This window comes from Euleptes europaea, chromosome 1 (genome assembly GCF_029931775.1).
Source record: "Euleptes europaea isolate rEulEur1 chromosome 1, rEulEur1.hap1, whole genome shotgun sequence".
NCBI classification, from domain to species: Eukaryota; Metazoa; Chordata; class Lepidosauria; order Squamata; family Sphaerodactylidae; genus Euleptes; species Euleptes europaea.
Window position 1 is genome coordinate 30,004,639 of NC_079312.1, and position 17,274 is coordinate 30,021,912.

General features: G+C 49.5%; 1 protein-coding gene across 1 annotated transcript in view; it reads left to right on the plus strand.

Moving 5' to 3' along the window:
• Window positions 1-17,274, plus strand: part of IL17RE (interleukin 17 receptor E) — a 49,325-nt gene that overhangs the window by 6,454 nt on the left and 25,597 nt on the right. The window contains exons 3-6 of the mRNA XM_056846565.1: window positions 7,662-7,712; window positions 9,174-9,189; window positions 14,712-14,864; window positions 15,663-15,763. Coding sequence (XP_056702543.1) covers window positions 7,662-7,712; window positions 9,174-9,189; window positions 14,712-14,864; window positions 15,663-15,763 — 321 coding nt within the window. The remainder of the gene's footprint in view (window positions 1-7,661; window positions 7,713-9,173; window positions 9,190-14,711; window positions 14,865-15,662; window positions 15,764-17,274) is intronic.

Genomic DNA, 17,274 nt, shown 5'->3' on the forward strand with positions numbered 1-17,274 from the left:
AAACTCTACCCTCCAAGAAGCCATTTTCTCCAGGGGACCCGATCTCAGTTGTAATTCCAAGAGATCTCCAGTCCCCACCTGGAAGATGGCAACCCTAGGCCTTCCCCTTTGATTAGTTCCTGTGGAACATACTCTGCCCTCATTGAGCTGTCTTGGGTTTTTTTTGGGGGGGGGGAGAATGGAGGGGTTCTTTTCTCTACGTTTGAAAAGCATCGAGTTTCCAGGGCCCCAAGGGAGTCCCTCATGTCTTCAGAAGCCCCTTACCATGTCTTTGGATGGCCCCATTCCACCACTCTGCCAATAACCACAGGGCCACCTAGGAGTGATATGATTGGATATTATGCCTTAGCCCTGGCTTCAGTGACAAAAGTTTCATAACAGGGCACGTCCGTGGAGCTCAATACTAACAGTGCAATCCTAAGCAGAGTTCTCCCTTCGAAACGTGTACTGAAGTCAGCGGGCTTAGAAGGGTGGAACTCTGTTTAGGATTGCACGGTATAATCTACCAAGAGATGCCGTTCAGGTGCCAGAAGCGTCACAAGTTTGGCAATATCCCACCAGTGTGTCTTCAGCCTCAGTTTCCCCGCCATCCCTTCTGTAAAATGGGAACCACAAGGCCTTATTGCAAAGGGTTGTTATTAGGGTTGCCAACCTCCAGGTACTGTTGAAAACTTTGGACCTGACAGGGTCCTTGGGATGGGGAGGGCTACTCCTTGAGTGCTTGATCCTAGTTCATCTTGGCTTATAAGTAGGGTTGCCAACCTCCAGGTACTAGCTGGAGATCTCCCGCTATTACAGCTGATCGCCAGCCGATAGAGATCAGTTCCCCTGGAGAAAATGGCCGCTTTGGCAGTTGGACTCTATGGCATTGGAGTCCCTCCCCTTTCCAAACCCTGCCCTCCTCAGGCTCTGTCCCCAAAGCCTCCTCCCGGTGGCGAAGAGGGACCTGGAAACCCTAGTTGTTATAAGGTCAGGGCAGGGTTGCTCCTGCAGCCTAGGATGGGTCAAACCTGCGAGGCACTGCATTTTTCTCACGGGGACAGAAAACATTGCTCATAGTTTGACTGGAACCTTTAGCCCCTCGGGGCTGGAAATGATTCATCCAAGCAGGGCTACGTCCTCTCAGAGGTGTGGCAAAGAATCCCCCCGAATATCTCTGGGACAGTAGGGGCAAAGACCCTCTGCACGGCCGCGAGGCTTCTTCAGCAGTCCCGGTTGCATGCCAGGCGGTAGCAGCAGCTGAGGAATGCAACCCAGCGAGTCTGGTTAGGCTGGGGCAGGGCCGAGCCGCTACCACGTCCTGCCTGCGAGAAGGAGGGGTGGAGACTCGCCCGTATCTGCCTGGCCTAGGTGTGCTGAGAGCTGCCTGAGCAGCAACAGCCATGTTCCAGCCCAGCTGAGCTCCTGCCCGGCAGTCCATGGGGAGCCCCACGCGCAGTGCCCTGCTGCTGCTGCTCCCCACCGCCTTCCTGCTGACCTGTCTGCCTGCTGCCCCCGGGACTCACCGCCCACAAGTCATCGCCAACTTTGTAAGGACTTTGGCTTTTTGGGGTGTGGAGGCTGGGGTAGTGGTTGGGAGGGAGAAACGGGGATTGAACCTCATTGCAGAGGGGGGGATGTAAAAGGCTTGAGCATTGAGCCATGGAGGGACGGGGGGGGGAGCAAGCTGCGCATTATGCACCCTTCACAACGCACATCTTGAACTGGAGAGATTCACACAGGCTGGGTGCTTTTGGGGAGGAGTGGGGTGAGGAAAGTTCAGCCTGTTGCGCCCAGCTCTGTCCAAAATGCGTTCCTGTTCGGGCCACTTTGGAGGTGGTTTGCGGGAGGCCTGCATGCTCTGTTGTGCGCGACAGGGCATACGCGGTGGCATTTGGAGAACTGGAGGTTGCACGTGTGTGTGTGGGGGGAGAGTGTAGTGTGTTTTGTATCCTCGTGTGTCCATGAGCGACGCTGGCAGAAGAACAGGGCTGCAGTACCCAGCAGTCCAGCTGAAGCGAGGACCGGCACAGGCCCCCGGCGCCCCCGGGTAATGTCATGGGTCATGCGATGCAGCTGCCTATTCAGTGAAGCAGAGGCCAATAGTCGGTAGTGCCTGGATGGGAGACTGCCTGTGTGAGCCTCCGTGTGTTAGATGGCGGAAGAAAAGTGGGTTATACAAATGCCATAACATAAACAAAGTGCAGGACGGTCATTGGCCGCGGGGCCCTTTGGCTCTGCTCTCTTGCCACTCACATGAACACATGAAGCTGCCTTCTACGGAATCAGACCCTTGGTCCATCAAAGTCAGTACTGTCTACTCAGACCAGCAGTGGCTCCCCAGGGTCTCAAGTAGGGGTCTTTCACATCACCTCCTTGCCTAGTCCCTTTAACTGGAGATGCCGGGGATCGAACCTGGGACCTTCTGCATGCCAAGCAGATGCTCTGCCTTTGAGCCACAGCCCCACTCCCTGTTAGCAATTCTCATCTATTCTTTTAATTTTCTCCTCGGAGGTCAAGAACCCCCAAATAATGACTCTGATTGACCTCCCCCCTTGGCCTAAAGTAACTAGCCAAGGAGTAGTCGATATGATTAAGCAATTCGCATCTCCCTTGAACCCAAGACTTGCTGTATTTTGAGTGTCAGGGTTCAGCTAGGAGCATGAGAAGTAAAAAATAGTGAAGAGAACCTCTTTGGAAGCATCTTGTCTTCAGTGCTGAGTTACCACAGCCAACCCTGTCCCCTTCAGATCTGGGATGTACCATGCCAGGGCTTCAGATGCAAAGGACGTGATTTCGGGGCATCCGCTTCTGAAAAGAACCCCAAAGAGCAGCTCCCTTCCTGACTCCTTTGGTACTTGCAGCCTGGTCCCATACCTCTGCCTCGCTATGCTTGAGATGCCATCCCCATTCATGCACACGCCTATTACTCTGGCAGCTTCCTGCATGTGTGGGAATGAATGCCCTCCAGTACCAGCATGGTGTAGTTGTGGTTAAGAGCGGTGGTTTGGAGCGGTGGACTCTGATCTGTAGAACCAGGTTTGATTCCCCACTCCTCCACATGAGTGGCGGAGGCTAATCTGGAGAACTGGATTTGTTTCCCCACTCCTCCACATGAAGCCAGCTGGGTGACCTTGGGCTAGTCACAACTCTCTCAGCCCCAACTACCTCACAGGGTGTCTGTTGTAGGGAGGGGGAGGGAAGGTGATTGCAAGCCAGTTTGATTCTTCCTTAAGTGGTAGAGAAAGTTGGCGTATGAAAACCAACGCTGCTGCTTCTTCTTCTACCCACGGAATTGGTACTGTTTCTATTTTCTCACTCAGGTAGCCTCTACATGGGGCAAGCCCCTGTTGTGTCCTCATGCAAATGCAGAGGCACTCACAGCGACAACAAAAGTTCCATATGGGGTGATTCTCCTTGTTATCTCCTCGGCTCACCATCCCCCCGCCCCCAACACCACCACCAGCAGGCTTTTGGATGGCTTCTTAAAAAAAAAACCTCACTAGTAAATATACTGCAATAGTGTTTTACCTGCTACTGATTAAAAATAGGAAGCTGGCAAAAAAAATTGCCACAGCCATGGAGGGCACATGGCAGGGTGCAAAGGGGTGGGAGGAAACGCTGCGATGTAGGCCCAGTGTTGCCAGATGTCTGAAAATATGCATGTTCCCATCCACAGGAAGGCCAAATCTGCTTTGAGTATGATTCTCAGGAAGGATCATACCAAAGCAGGTTCTGGAAAATATGAAGTGAGGCAAGGAAAAATATGGAAGGTGGACGATGCCAGCATGGTGTAGTGGTTAAGAGCAGCACACTCTAATCTGGTGAACCAGGTTTGATTCCCCACTCCTCCACATGAAGCCTGCTGGGTGACCTTGGGCCAGTCACAGTTCTCTCTGAACTCTCTCAGCCCACGTGGAGGCAGGCCATGGCGAACCACCTCCGAACATCTCTTGCCTTGAAAACCCTATGGGGTCGCTATAAGTCAGCTGTGACTTGACAAGACACAACCACACACACACACACACACACACACACACAGAGAGAGAGAGAGAGAGAGAGAGAGAGATGATAGCATGAGAACGATGTGTGTGGAAGCAAAAAAACTACTGTTTTGGAGGGGGGAGCATGGTGCAAACCTCTGTGTGGAATCAACCTTTTGTACCGATTGCTGACACGTATGGCGTTTGTATCCAGCATGGAAGGTTAGCGGCCAGAAAGGCTGGTTTGGATGGTGTAAGAGCCATCTGTTGTACACATGAAATTTTGACCCATGGGAAGTGACATTATATTGCAGTGAAAACATAATAGAAGAAAAGTGTCTTGCAGCTGGTAGAGAAGTGCATTTTTTCATATGAGCATTTCTCGAAGATACCAGTCGCCAGGCTCCAGCAAGCTGGCAACAGCTCTTTTTGCAAGAGCCGAACCACATTGCCAGATGGTTTTGGACCAGCGTATATGTTCAGCAAAATCAAGAGCTAAAAGTCTTATTGGATGGTACCCCTTCAGGCTACAGGTAAGGGTGCCAGGGTTTGAATGATAGATTGCTTCCCAATGAAACAAACTCCTAGGGTGTAGAATGCTGCCATGTCTGGGGAAAAGTCAGGGGTCTTTTATACATGGCTGTTTCACTTGCCGTCACCCCTTCGACGACTTTGGGTCTTTGTGTTAAGTATGCGTGCTGCTTCCAACCGTCAGAGGTCGCCTCGCTCTCCCCCTGCGTTTCCCCGCATTCCCCCCACGTTTTCAAATTTGAGGTAAAACAGGTCTCTGAAAATGTGGGAAAACGCAAGGCGACCTCTGATGGTCAGAAAGGGCATGCATAATCAACCCAAAGACCTGAAGTCATCATGCATAAAAGAAAAGCCATGCATAAAAGACCTGTAGAATATATATATAGTCCTGCAAAATATACTCATTTTGTCCGTGCGAGTAGTTTTAAAAATTTTTTTAGAGGAGGGACTATTCAAACATGCAGCACTTTCCTCTCTGTAGCCTGAAGTGGTGCCATACCTAAGACCGATTTTATATGAACATCTCCCTCTGTTAGTGTGCATACGTGAAAGGCAGTTTTGTATGCACTCATATTTCAATTTTTTTTAAATCAGTTGATAAAGGAGGAAAGAACAAAGGCACAATCACATTTCAATCTCCCTGCCTTCTTTGGCGGTACCTATGATCAGATATATTTTGTTCGAAGGCCTCCACCCACCATTTCCCCCCCCACACACACACAAAGAAGAAGAAGAGTTGGTTTCTATATGCCATCCTTCTCTACCACTTAAGGATCAAACCAGCTTACAATCGCCTTCCCTTCCCCTCCCCACAACAGACACCCTGTGAGGTAGGTGGGCTGAGAGAGTTCAGAGAGAGCTGTGACTAGCCCAGGCTCACCTAGCTGGCTTCATGTGGATGAGAGTGGGGAAACAAATCCAGTTCACCAGATTAGCCTCTGCCGCTCATGTGGAGGAGGAGTGGGGAATCAAACCCGGTTCTCCAGATCAGAGTCCACCTCTCCAAACCACCACTCTTAATTACTACACCATGCTGGCTATATAAATTTGGGGTTGAGGTTTTCAGAGTGTAACCTCCCTCTATGTACTATACTCCCTCTATGTACAATACTTCCAGCGGCTGAGCAAAGCTCCCTGGCCCCATTGTGCTCCTTTTCCACGTTGATGGGTATTTGCCCCCATGTCCACTCCACACAGTTACCTGCTCATTCCCTCTGTGCCAAAAACAACCATTGTCTGGCAGTGCCACACAGAAACTCTCGTGTCCTGAAGATTTCTTAACCAGCTAATGCCGCCTTGATGTAGGGTTGCCCCCCCCCTTTAGCGGCAGGGCTTTTCTGCTGTTATCAACTGCACAAATGACAGAAATTCAACAAAAGGAAATTTTAAGTCACCATGTCAAGAAATACTCAGCTTTAGACATTAGGAAGAATTTCCCCCAAAGTTAGAGTGGTTCCTCAGTGGAACAGGATTCCTCGGGAGGTGGTGAGCTCTCCTTCCCTGGAGGTTTTTAAGCAGAGGCTAGATGGCCATCTGTCCGCAATACTGATTCTATGACCTTAGGCAGATCATGAGAGGGAGGGCACCTTGGCCATCTTCTGGGTATGGAGTAGGGGTCACTGGGGGTGTGGGGGGGAGTAGCTGTGAATTTCCTGCATTGTGCAGTGGGTTGGACTAGATGACCCTGGTGGTCCCTTCCAACTCTATGATTCCATGAACTTCTGCTTGTCTTGCAGCTGTTAAAGGCACAGGGTGGGGTACAGCAGCAGCCCTAACCTGATCGATAATATTCGGCCAAGGATTAAGGGCAGGATAGAAATCCAAACAATAAATAAATAAAATTCTTAGCAATAATTAGCTGCCCTAGATTCAAAAACATGCAGTCCTTTGACTTCCCTCAACCCCCTCCCCTCAGTTTTCTCACCATGTTCTGAATAGCCCAAATTTGGCCCTTGGGAGCTATGCAGGATCAGCCATAGTCAGTACTTGTATGGTAAACCACAGTGGAAGACTGGGGTTGCTGCACAAAGGCAGGCAATGGCAAACCAGTGTGGTGTAGTGGTTAATAGCAGTGGTTTGGAGCGGTGGACTCTGATCTAGAGAACTGGGTTTGATTCCCCACTCCTCCACATGAATGGCAGAGGCTATACTGGTGAACCAGGTTGGTTTCCCCACTCCTCCGCATGAAGCCAGCTGGGTGACCTTGGGCTACTCACAGTTCTCTTAGAGCTCTCTCAGCCTACCTCACAGGGTGTCTGTTGTGGGGAAGGGGAGGTGATTGTAAGCCGGTTTGAGTCTTCCTTAAGTGGTAGAGAAAGTCGGCATATAAAAACCAACTCTTCTTGTTATATCTTGCTTTGAGCTCCCCATGGTTAGGGTCACTATGGGTTGACAGGAAATTCTCTTTTTCGAACAAAGGAATGCTTTAGATTAACAGCTGTGTGGAAGGTACAACTCTATCGTACAAATGTTAAGGCCAGTTTGCGATAAGGTTTTTCCCTTTCACAGTGGGTAGAGCCTCTAGGGAAGGGTGATTTGGGAGCTGTTCTGATAGCAATCTCACAAACAGTTCGGGAGGAGAGGGCACGGATTCCCTGAAAAATGGAATCGTGCTCTCCTCTCTGTTGAATTCCTCCTCCTGTCTTCAGCAGAAGCACATGCCTGATTGCATAACCCGGCAGCGAAAACAGGCCACCCACTCCAAGTTTTCCAGTGGTGTGTTATTGCTGAAGCGTTACACAATCAGAGATAATTCACAGTGGGTAGCCGTGTTAGCCTGTCTGCAGTAGTAGAAAAGAGCAAGAGCCACAGATACCAGGTATCTGAAGAAGTGATCTGTGGCTCACGAAAGCTCATACCCTGCCAGAAAATATTTTTGTTAGTCTTTAAGGTGCTACTGGACTCTTGCTCTTTTCCACTACAATCAGAGATGCGCCTCTAAACTCAGCGGGGGTGTGTGTGTGTGTGCGTGTGGGGGGGGGAGGTCGCCCTCATAAGCGTAGAGGAAACCACATCTGAAGTTGCAATGGGTAAGCATCTGAATCCACCCTCGGGGACAACAGGCGCTACAGCAGGCTTCTCAATTACTACTTTCATGTGGTCAGAATTGCTCGTAGGGAACCAGGGGGAGAATGTCACAAAACTTGGCTCTTGTTTTCTTTCTTTCAGGCCACAAATGATGAATATCAGGATGTGTGGGCAGGTGGGCTGGTAACTTGGGTGGGTCTTTTTTTCCTAGGGTGAGCAAAAGCCAGTGCACGGCCGTTCATGCATGGCTGTTTCCTTGCGGTCACCTCGCCGACTACTTCGGCGCTTTGTTTTGATTATGCATGCATTTTTCGACCATGACGGGTAGTAGTCTCACTCTCCCTGTGCGTTTCCCCTGCGTTTTCTGAATGCTGGCTGAACACGGGTCCAGAAAACACGGGCAAAACGTGCAGGGAGAGTGAGGCAACCTCTCACGGCCAGAAAATGCATGCATAATCAAAGCAAAGCCCCGAAGTAGTCGGTGGGGTTACCACGAGGAAACGGCCATGCATAAATGGCCCATGTGAATCTAACGGCAGTCGGGTGAATTAGACGGAATCAAACTGTTTAGCAGCCTCAGCACACAACTGCCTATACCTCTTAGGTATGCATGGCTGTTTCCCTCGCGGTCACCCCTCCAATGGCTTCGGGTCTTTGCTTTGATTATCTATGCCGTTTCCAACCATCAGAGTTTGCCTCGCTCTCCCCTTGCGTTTCCCCACATTTTGCCCGCGTTTTCAAACTTGAGATAAAACAGGTCTCTGAAAACGTGGGGAAACACAGTGGGAGAGCGAGGCGACCTCTGACGGTAAGAAATGGCAGAGATAATCAAAACAAAGTCACATGAACACATGAAGCTGCCTTATACTGAATCAGACCCTTAGTCCATCGAAGTCAGTATTGTCTACTCAGACCGGCAGCGGCTCTCCGGGGTCTCAGGCAGGGGTCTTTCACATCACCTACTTGCCTCGTCCCTTTAACTGGAGATGCCGGGGATTGAACCTGGGACCTTTCACATGCCAAGCAGATGCTCTACCACTGAGCCACGGCCCCTCCCCAAGTCCCAAAGTCGGAAGGGTGACCACGAGGGAAACAGCCATGCATAAAAGGCCTTAGGCTCCTGACCCTTTTCACCCTTGAGCAGTTTCATCCACATCAGCGTGGTGCAGTGGTTAAGAACGGTGGTTTGGAGCGGTGGACTCTGATCTGGAGAACTGGGTTTGATTCCCCACTCCTCCACATGAGCAACGGAGGCTAATCTGGTGAACTGGATTTGTTTCCCCACTTCTACACACAAAGCCAGCTGGGTGACCTTGGGCAAGTCATTCTCTGTCAGCCTCACCGACCTCACAGGGTGTCTGCTGTGGGGAGGGGAAGGGAAGGTGATTGTAAGCCGGTTTGATTCTCCCTTAAGTGGCAGAGAAAGTCGGCATATAAAAACCAACTCTTCTTCTTCTAAGTACTGCAGATGCTTTCACTTCTCAGTGTCACAAACCAGGAAAGAGTGGTGGTGAATCAGGGACTGGCAACCATTCGAGTCCACCCCCTCCTTCAGGCATTCTAGGTCCTCCTGTCCTAGGGCTGCGGGTAGAGTCAGGGAGGGACCTTGATTCCACTTTCCCTTACTAACCCTCTCCTTCTCTCTTGTTACAGGACTGCCGAGCGGAAGGTGAGTAAACAATATGCGCCCATGTGCCGCTCGCCAGAGCCGACTGTGGGAGGGAGCAATTAAGGGGAAAGGTTTTGGAAGCGCTGTGCTCAGGAATGTTGCCCAGCCAATGCAAGAAGGGCACTGTGTCATCACATAAGCTCAGCGAGGGCCGGTATATACAACTGGGAAAGCTTTTACTGGACTTCACGACATCAGACCAAAATAGGGTTGCCAACCTCCAGGTGGTGAATAAACAAAGAAATAGCACTGATGACTAAACGGAAGCTACGCATGCAATATACATACATGTAACAACAAATGAATGGTATCTCAAACCACTATTACTATGTATGGGTGTGAAAGCTGGACAGTGAAGAAAGCTGATAGGAATAAAATAGATTCCTTTGAAATGTGGTGTTGGAGGAGAGTGTTACGGATACCCTGGACGGCCAAAAAAAAAACTTAGTGGGTTATAGATCAAATCAAGCCTGAACTGACCCTAGAAGCTAAAATGACTAAACTGAGGCTATCATACTGTGGTCACATCATGAGACGACAAGAGTCACTGGAAAAGACAGTCGTGCTAGGAAAAGTGGAGGGCAGCAGGAAAAGAGGAAGACCCAACAAGAGATGGATTGACTCAATAAAGGAAACCACAGCCCTCAGTTTGCAAGATCTGAGCAAGGCTGTCAAAGATAGGACATTTTGGAGGACTTTCATTCATAGGGTCGCCATGAGTCGGAAGCGACTTGACGGCACTTAACACACGCACACACATCTCAAACCACAATTGTGTTGTGTATTTTTAAAAAAACAAAACACCAAAAATAGGGCACACTATGTATTTATATTTATATGCTCTTCAAGGAACCGATGGGTTCCTTATGTCAGTTCAGTAATCCGTGATTGGAAGTTGAAGCGTGCAGCAGACGTTCTGCACAATTGTGGTTTGAGATACCATTCATTTATTGTTACATGTATGTATACCGTTTGCGTTACTTTCATTTAGTCATCAGTACTATTTTTTTGTTTATCCACAACTGCATTTTGGCACGAGCTTGGTGATTTATTAACCTCCAGGTGGTGGCTGGAGATCTCCTGTTATTACAACTGATCTCCAGCCGATAGAGATCAGTTCCCCTGGAGAAAATGGCTGCTTTGGCAATTGGACTCTATAGCACTACAGTCCCTCCCCTCCCCAAATCCCGCCCTAATAAGACTCCGCCCCAAAAACCTCCCGCTGGTGGCAAAGAGGAATCTGGCAACCCTAGACCGAAAGCGCAAGAAGTACATGGTTGAAATATGCTCAGCCTGGGGGGAGGGGAGGGTTGCTTTGCCCATGGATAGAGTTGCCAGGTCCCTTTTCGCCACCAGCAGGAGGTTTTTGGGGTAAAGCCTAAGGAGGGCGAGGTTTGGGAGGGAAGGGACTTCAATGCCACAGAGTCCAATTGCCAAAGCGGCCATTTTCTCCAGGGGAACTGATCTCTATCGGCTGGAGATCAGTTGTAATAGCAGGAGATCTCCAGCTAGTACCTGGAGGTTAGCACAGGAGCGACACAACAATGTAATTACAAAGTGCAAGAAAGTTCTATTTGGAAAAGCTACAAGTAATAAGCAACAACATAACAAAAATAAATCACAATGTGTCTACAAAGTCCAATAGTAACTGATGTATACTTTAGATATGTATACATTGTATATATTTTGTGCATGTTTGTGGAGATATGTGTGTATATATGAAATATTGTATGTTGTTCTTTATGTGTTTATAGTGGGGACTGATGAAGAATTGAAGAAATTTGAAACGGCCGTATCGCCGAGTCATCTTAAAGCATCATCACCTGTGCTTTATTATCTTCAATACTAATACATCCGTTACTATTGGACTTTGTAGACACATTGTGATTTATTTTTGTTATGTTGTTGCTTATTACTTGTAGCTTTTCCAAATAGAACTTTTTTGCACTTTGTAATTACATTGTTGTGTCGCTCCTGTGCTAATTTCCTAACTGTTTAGTATCAGTACAGTGGGGTCTTCTTTTTTAGTAGTACCTGGAGGTTGGCAACCCTACCCATGGAGAAACAGTATGTCGTGAGTGAACCAAATCTCTCATCCTGGCATGCTAGCTCTGCGTGTGCGGGAAGAGCTTTTCACCGGGGGGCGCATTCAAATATGCAGCTCTCTATTTGAAATGGGAGTTGGTACAAGAAAAGAAGACCATTACCACTTGATTCTGGGGGTTGTGTCTTCTCCCTGAAGCTGCAGCTAGATGAGCAGAAAGAAATCCCATGACCACATCTCCTGACGTCTTTCGTTTTAGCCAGTGTGGTGTAGTGGTTAAGAGCAGTGGTTTGGAGTGATGGAGTCTGAATCTGGTTTGATTCCCTACTCCTACTCATGAAGCCAGCTGGATGACCTTGGGCAAGTCATGCTCTCTCAGCCTCACCTACCTCACAGGGTGTCTGTTGTGGGGAGGGGAAGGGAAGGTGCTTGTAAGCCAGTTTGAGTCTCCCTTAAGAAAGTCGGCATATAAAAGCCAACTCTTAGAATCATAGAATCATAGAGTTGGAAGGGACCACCAGGGTCATCAAGTCCAATCCCCTGCACACTGCAGGAAATTCACAACTACCTCCCACACACACCCAGTGCCCAGAAGATGGCCAAGGTGCCCTCCCTCTCATCATCTGCCTAAGGTCACAGAATCAGTATTGCTGACAGATGGCCATCTAACCTCTTCTTAAAAACCTCCAGGGAAGGAGAGCTTGCCACCTCCCGAGGAAGCCTGTTCCACTGAGGAACCACTCTAACTGTTAGAAAATTCTTCCTAATGTCCAGACGGAAACTCTTTTGATTTAATTTCAACCCGTTGGTTCTGGTCTGACCTTCTTGGGCAACAGAAAACAACTCGGCACCATCCTCTTCTATTTAAAAGTGGTCATGCTGGGGACTGCCATGTTGGCAAGAGGGTCTAATCCCTTCTACTTTAGCTATTTCCTTGAGAGACATGAGCCTCCTCCAAGCTGCCATTAGCCCATGGCTCTTTCCCACTTACGGTTACCAACCTCCAGAGGGGGCCTGGAGATTTCCCAGAATGACAACTGATCTCCAGATTGCAGAGATCAGTTCCCTCGGAGAAAATGGCAGCTTTGGTGGGCGTACTGTACAGTATACCATACAGTCTAGGAGCAACTGAAGTCCCTAGTTCTCTGGGAATTTCCCAAGGCAGAATTGGCAACCCTACAAAATCACTATAGTACCTTAAGTAGTTTAAGAGGAGGCTGTTTCTCCTTGAGGACTGCTGTGTGGCCTGCCACAGTTGTGTCAATCTAATTTACAGGTAAAAGCAGCTCGGTTGGCTGCTTTTACCTGTAAATAAAATTAAGTCTTCTGAAGATCCGATCCCAGATCTCCTGGGGCTCGACAATTCTGCCTTGAGAGTGTGCTGGACAGGTGCAATGTTCCAGAGAGGCATTAGGGGGCACTGTGCTGCTATAACAGTAAATACCACCTTTCCCAGGGCTGCAGGATTTTCTTGTTCAGTAAGGGGAAACGGCATCGGGGCTCAAAAACGGGCTCAAAAAAGCCGGAGAGTGAAAGACTGCATGATCCTATACATCAGTGGTTCCCAAAGTGGGCTGTACCGCCCCTTGGGGGGCGGTGGGATTACCTAGGGGGGCACTAAGAGGCAAGGGGAAGCAGGGGGGCGTTAAAGGTGGGCCCCTTCAACTGTGTTGTTGGATAGGATAGGGGGCGCTGGGTTTGTGGAACCAAGGGGGCGGATGGCCCGAAAAGTTTGGTAACCACTGCTCTACATGTTTATTCAAAAGTAAATCCCGCTGAAGGATTACTTGTAAGTAAATATGCACAGGGAGGGGTCTTTTAGGGACTGCCAAAGCCTTAGGCCGAGTTAAGCAAAGTTAGGGGTTGGCTTGGATCCATTGAAGTGCGAATGAAAGTGCAAATCAGCTTAGTGCCCTTACGTTTGCAAAGGGTACGTAGGGCAAGGGAGAGCACGAGATCCTCTGCAACTCCTCTCACTTCTGTTCCTCTGCTTTACCTTTGGTCACATTCACGCTTGTTAGGGTTGCCAATCTCCAGGTAGTAGCTGGAGATTTCCTGCTATTACAACTGATCTCCAGCCAATAGATCGGCTCACCTGGAGAAAAATGGCCGCTTTGGCCACTGGACCTATGGCCTTGAAGTCCCTCCGGTCCCCAAACCCCGCCCTCCTCAGGCTTCGCCCCAAAAACCTCCCACCGGTGGCGAAGAGGGACCTACTTCTTGTAGGTCAGTGTCTTTTATATCCCTGATCGACAGCAGATGATATCAGTGTGCACCTGCGCATTTAGCAGTTACATAACTTACATCAATCACATATACAATTACACATACAAAACATGTCACGGAGTCGGGTGTAATTTATCGGCGGGTCAGTAAATGGGTGGCGGTTGTCGGTGCCTTCCTCTTGCAAGTTGTTGTTCACGTCCTCTTGGCGGTGACAGGACTCCTGCGTTGTGTGACCCCAAGGGGGAACTGAGCTCTGTCGCTTGGAGAGCAGCTGCAATACCAGCTCCCCCTGGAGGTTGGCAACCCTGATCAGGTAGTAGATGACGGGAACGTCCTCTGGTTGAGACTCTGGAGAGGTGAGCTAGACTCAGAGGTGGTGAGCGGCCCAAGGTCACCCAGTGGCCGCTGCCAGTCAGAGCAGATAACCTTGACGGACCCTGGGGCTGACTCAATGTCAGGTCACTTTTTGTGGGTATGTGTTGCCACTGCCACACACTGGATGGGATCCTGCCCGCTTTCCCTCTAGTGATGATGGGAGGTAAGGGTACCCTTTGTCCCCGAAAAAGGCTACGCTGGGGATCATGGGACCTGTGTGGACGATAGGCGAGGGCAACAGGGACTGGAGGAAGGGGGGGAATGAGGTGCCGCATTGTTTTCTGTTGCTGCAGAAGGTCGGACCAGAACCAACGGGTTGAATTTAAATCAAAAGAGTTTCCGTCTAGACATTAGGAAGAATTTTCCAACAGTTAGAGCGGTTCCTCAGTGAAACAGACTTCCTCAGGAGGTGGTGAGCTCGCCTTCCCTGGAGGTTTCTAAGCAGAGGCTAGATGGCCATCTGTCAGCAATGCTGATTCTCTGAACTTAGGCAGTTCATGAGAGGGAGGGCATCTTGGCCATCTTCTGGGCATGGAGTAGGGGTCACTGGGGGTGTGGGGGAGGTAGTTGTGAATGTCCTACATTGTGCAGGGGGTTGGACTAGATGACCCTGGTGGTCCCTTCCAACTCTATGATTCTGTGGGGTGGGATGGAGTGAAAAAGCTGACCAGATCAAACCAGTGGATCAAACCTGGATCTTACGTTCTGTGTTCAGGATCATAATGACAAGGTGTGCCTGAGGATAGAAGAGAATGGTGCCGTGTGGCTGAGGTAACATTGGCCAGGAAGACTGGAATAGGAGGAAGCCTGAGAGCAGGATGGCTTTGGGAGGGCTCCCCACTCCCTCTCATATCTACGCAAACCCTTTTCTTTCCAGCAGTGGAAGGGGACCTACCCAAACTGCGATGCCACCAAGAGCTGAGGGAAGGCCCAGCCCTCTCGCTGCCCACCCTGGCTCTCAGCACAGTTCAGCTATGCCAGCCCAACTGCCAGCCGTGTGTGCGTGTCCACTTGGCTCTGAACGCTACAGGTATGGTGGGGGAAAGGACAACGGGTTTGCTGTTCATGAGGGCATGGACACTGCAGAAGGGCCGGTTCCTACCTATCCTGGCTTGGTTGGTTGACATTTGCAGTGTCCTGTTTGTGCCCAGCTTCATTGGGATGTGGGAGGAGAAAATGAACCTGAGGAGGAGATTCACAGCCATGAGCAGAATCAACCCTTTCCCTACGAAATTCTGCAGGCAGATCGGGCTAAATTAAGCCAAAGTATGTTTTAGTTTAGTTTTGTTTTACTTCCAATCGTAAGATAATTTTGGCCCATGAGGTGATATAGGGGCAGGAACTAGAGTTGCCAACCTCCAGGTGGTGGCTGGAGATCTCCTGCTATTACAGCTCTGATCTCCAGGCAACAGAGATCAGTTCCCCTGGAGAAAATGGCCGCTTTGGCAATTGGACTCTATGGTATTGAAGTCCCTCCCCTCTCCAAACCCCACCCTCATCAGACTCCACCCCCAAAATCTCCAGGTATTTCCCAACCTGGAGCTGGCAACCCTAGCAGGAGCAGACAGGGAGGTTAAAATTGCCCTAGATGAAGCCAAATTCAGGAGAAGCATGTTCTCTGCTTCTACAGTAAATGCAAAAATGCATAGAAAAAACACAGCTTCATAGGCATCATGGTGGTGGAAGGACGGGGTCACGACTGCTACTGGGTGAGATCTTGTTGGCGTAGCATAGCAGTGTCTCGTGGGAGGTTTTCTTTGTAGAGTGACCTATTGTCTCGGGCACCTTTCAAGGGTTGGCCTCATATTCTGTCTCTTTCTGACCCTAGGCATACGAGGACTGGAGCTGCATTTCCTGGTACTGAGTTCTAACCGCTCTGTCCGGGTTCAAGTCAGGCGACGGAAGCAGCGGGCAGATACAAGCAACTTGGTGAGTTGCTCACTGGCCCCTTCAGCTGTGACATTACTATTTGCTTCCATGCTGGGAAAAGCTGTAGTTGTAGAATATCTGCCTACTGTGCTGCTGCTTGGTGTTCAGGGTCTCTGTATTTGGGGGGGGTAGGGTTGCCAGCTCCGGGTCGGGAAATACCTGGAGATTTTGGGGGCAAAGCCTGAGGAGGGCAGGGTTTGGAGAGGGGCGGGACTTCAGTGCCATAGAGTCCAATTGCCAAAGCAGCCATTTTCTCCAGGGGAACTGATCTCTATCGGCTGGAGATCAGCTGTAATGGCGGGAGATCTCCAGCCACCACCTGGAGGCTGGCAACCCTGGGGTGGGGAGAAGATGGCAGCGTTATGTATATTGTGGCACAATCCATCTTCAGTAGCTGCAGACTCTGGAAGAATAGTCTGATGCTATCTATGGCTCCAGGATATTTCAGAAGGGGCACAATCACCACTGGACTGGGAAGATAAAATGACCCTGGAGCATACCAAGCAGAATGGCTCCTGCAGCATTGCAAGCCAGGGCTTCAGGGAACCAGTGAAATCAGTGGCACCAACAATGTGCATTAACTTACCCACGGCTTCCTCCCACAAGTAGGGCTGCCAGCCTCCAGGTGGCAGCTGGAGATCTCCCGTTATTACAACTGATCTCCAGGTGACAGAGATCAGTTCACCTGGAGAAAATTATTGGGTTCTATTTATGGTTAATACGGTACAGTTTGCCCAGTCATGGAAGCGTGATATTGTACAATAAATCAATCCTCCCGAGAAGCAAATTGCAAAAAAGCAGAACTTGCATTTATTCAGGTTTAGTCTATTAACATTCTTGTTGCACATAAAAAAGATGGAAAGCCTAATCTAAAGAATACATTTCCCTATACAAGTGGCTAGCTAATCCAGCATCATATGAGTGCAAGTATGATTGTATTGTTTTTTACAGGAGAGACCTATAGAAATGTCTGCTTCCATTCAGACGATGTGGAAAAGAGAGAAAAGACAATGGCTACTGAGGGGTTAGAGGGCAGTCCCCAGGTTCAGGCAAAGAGGAGCATCCCATTCAAGAGATACAACTACAAACTTAAATTAGCGCCCCCCAATGTCCAGGCATGCTGAGTCGCTCTCACTCCAAAAAAAAATTGCCACTTTGGAAGTTGGACTCTATGGCATTATACCCCAAATGGAAGTCCCTCCCCTCCCCAAACCCCGCCCTCCTCAGGCTCCGCCCCAAAACTTCCCGCCATTGGCAAAGAGGGACCTGGCAGCCCTAATCTGTTGAAATCTCTACATCTACTCCTGTTGCGCAGAGATTTGACAGAGAGTAATAGAAATGCTGGACAATGAAGAAGGCTGGCAAGGAAGAATGTAGATTCCTTTGAAATGTGGTGTTGGAGGAGAGTGTTATGGATCCCGTGCCCCCACCCAAAAGTGGGTTCTAGATCAAATCGAGCCTGAACTGTCCCTAGAAACTAAAATGACTAAACTGAGGCTGTCATATTTTGG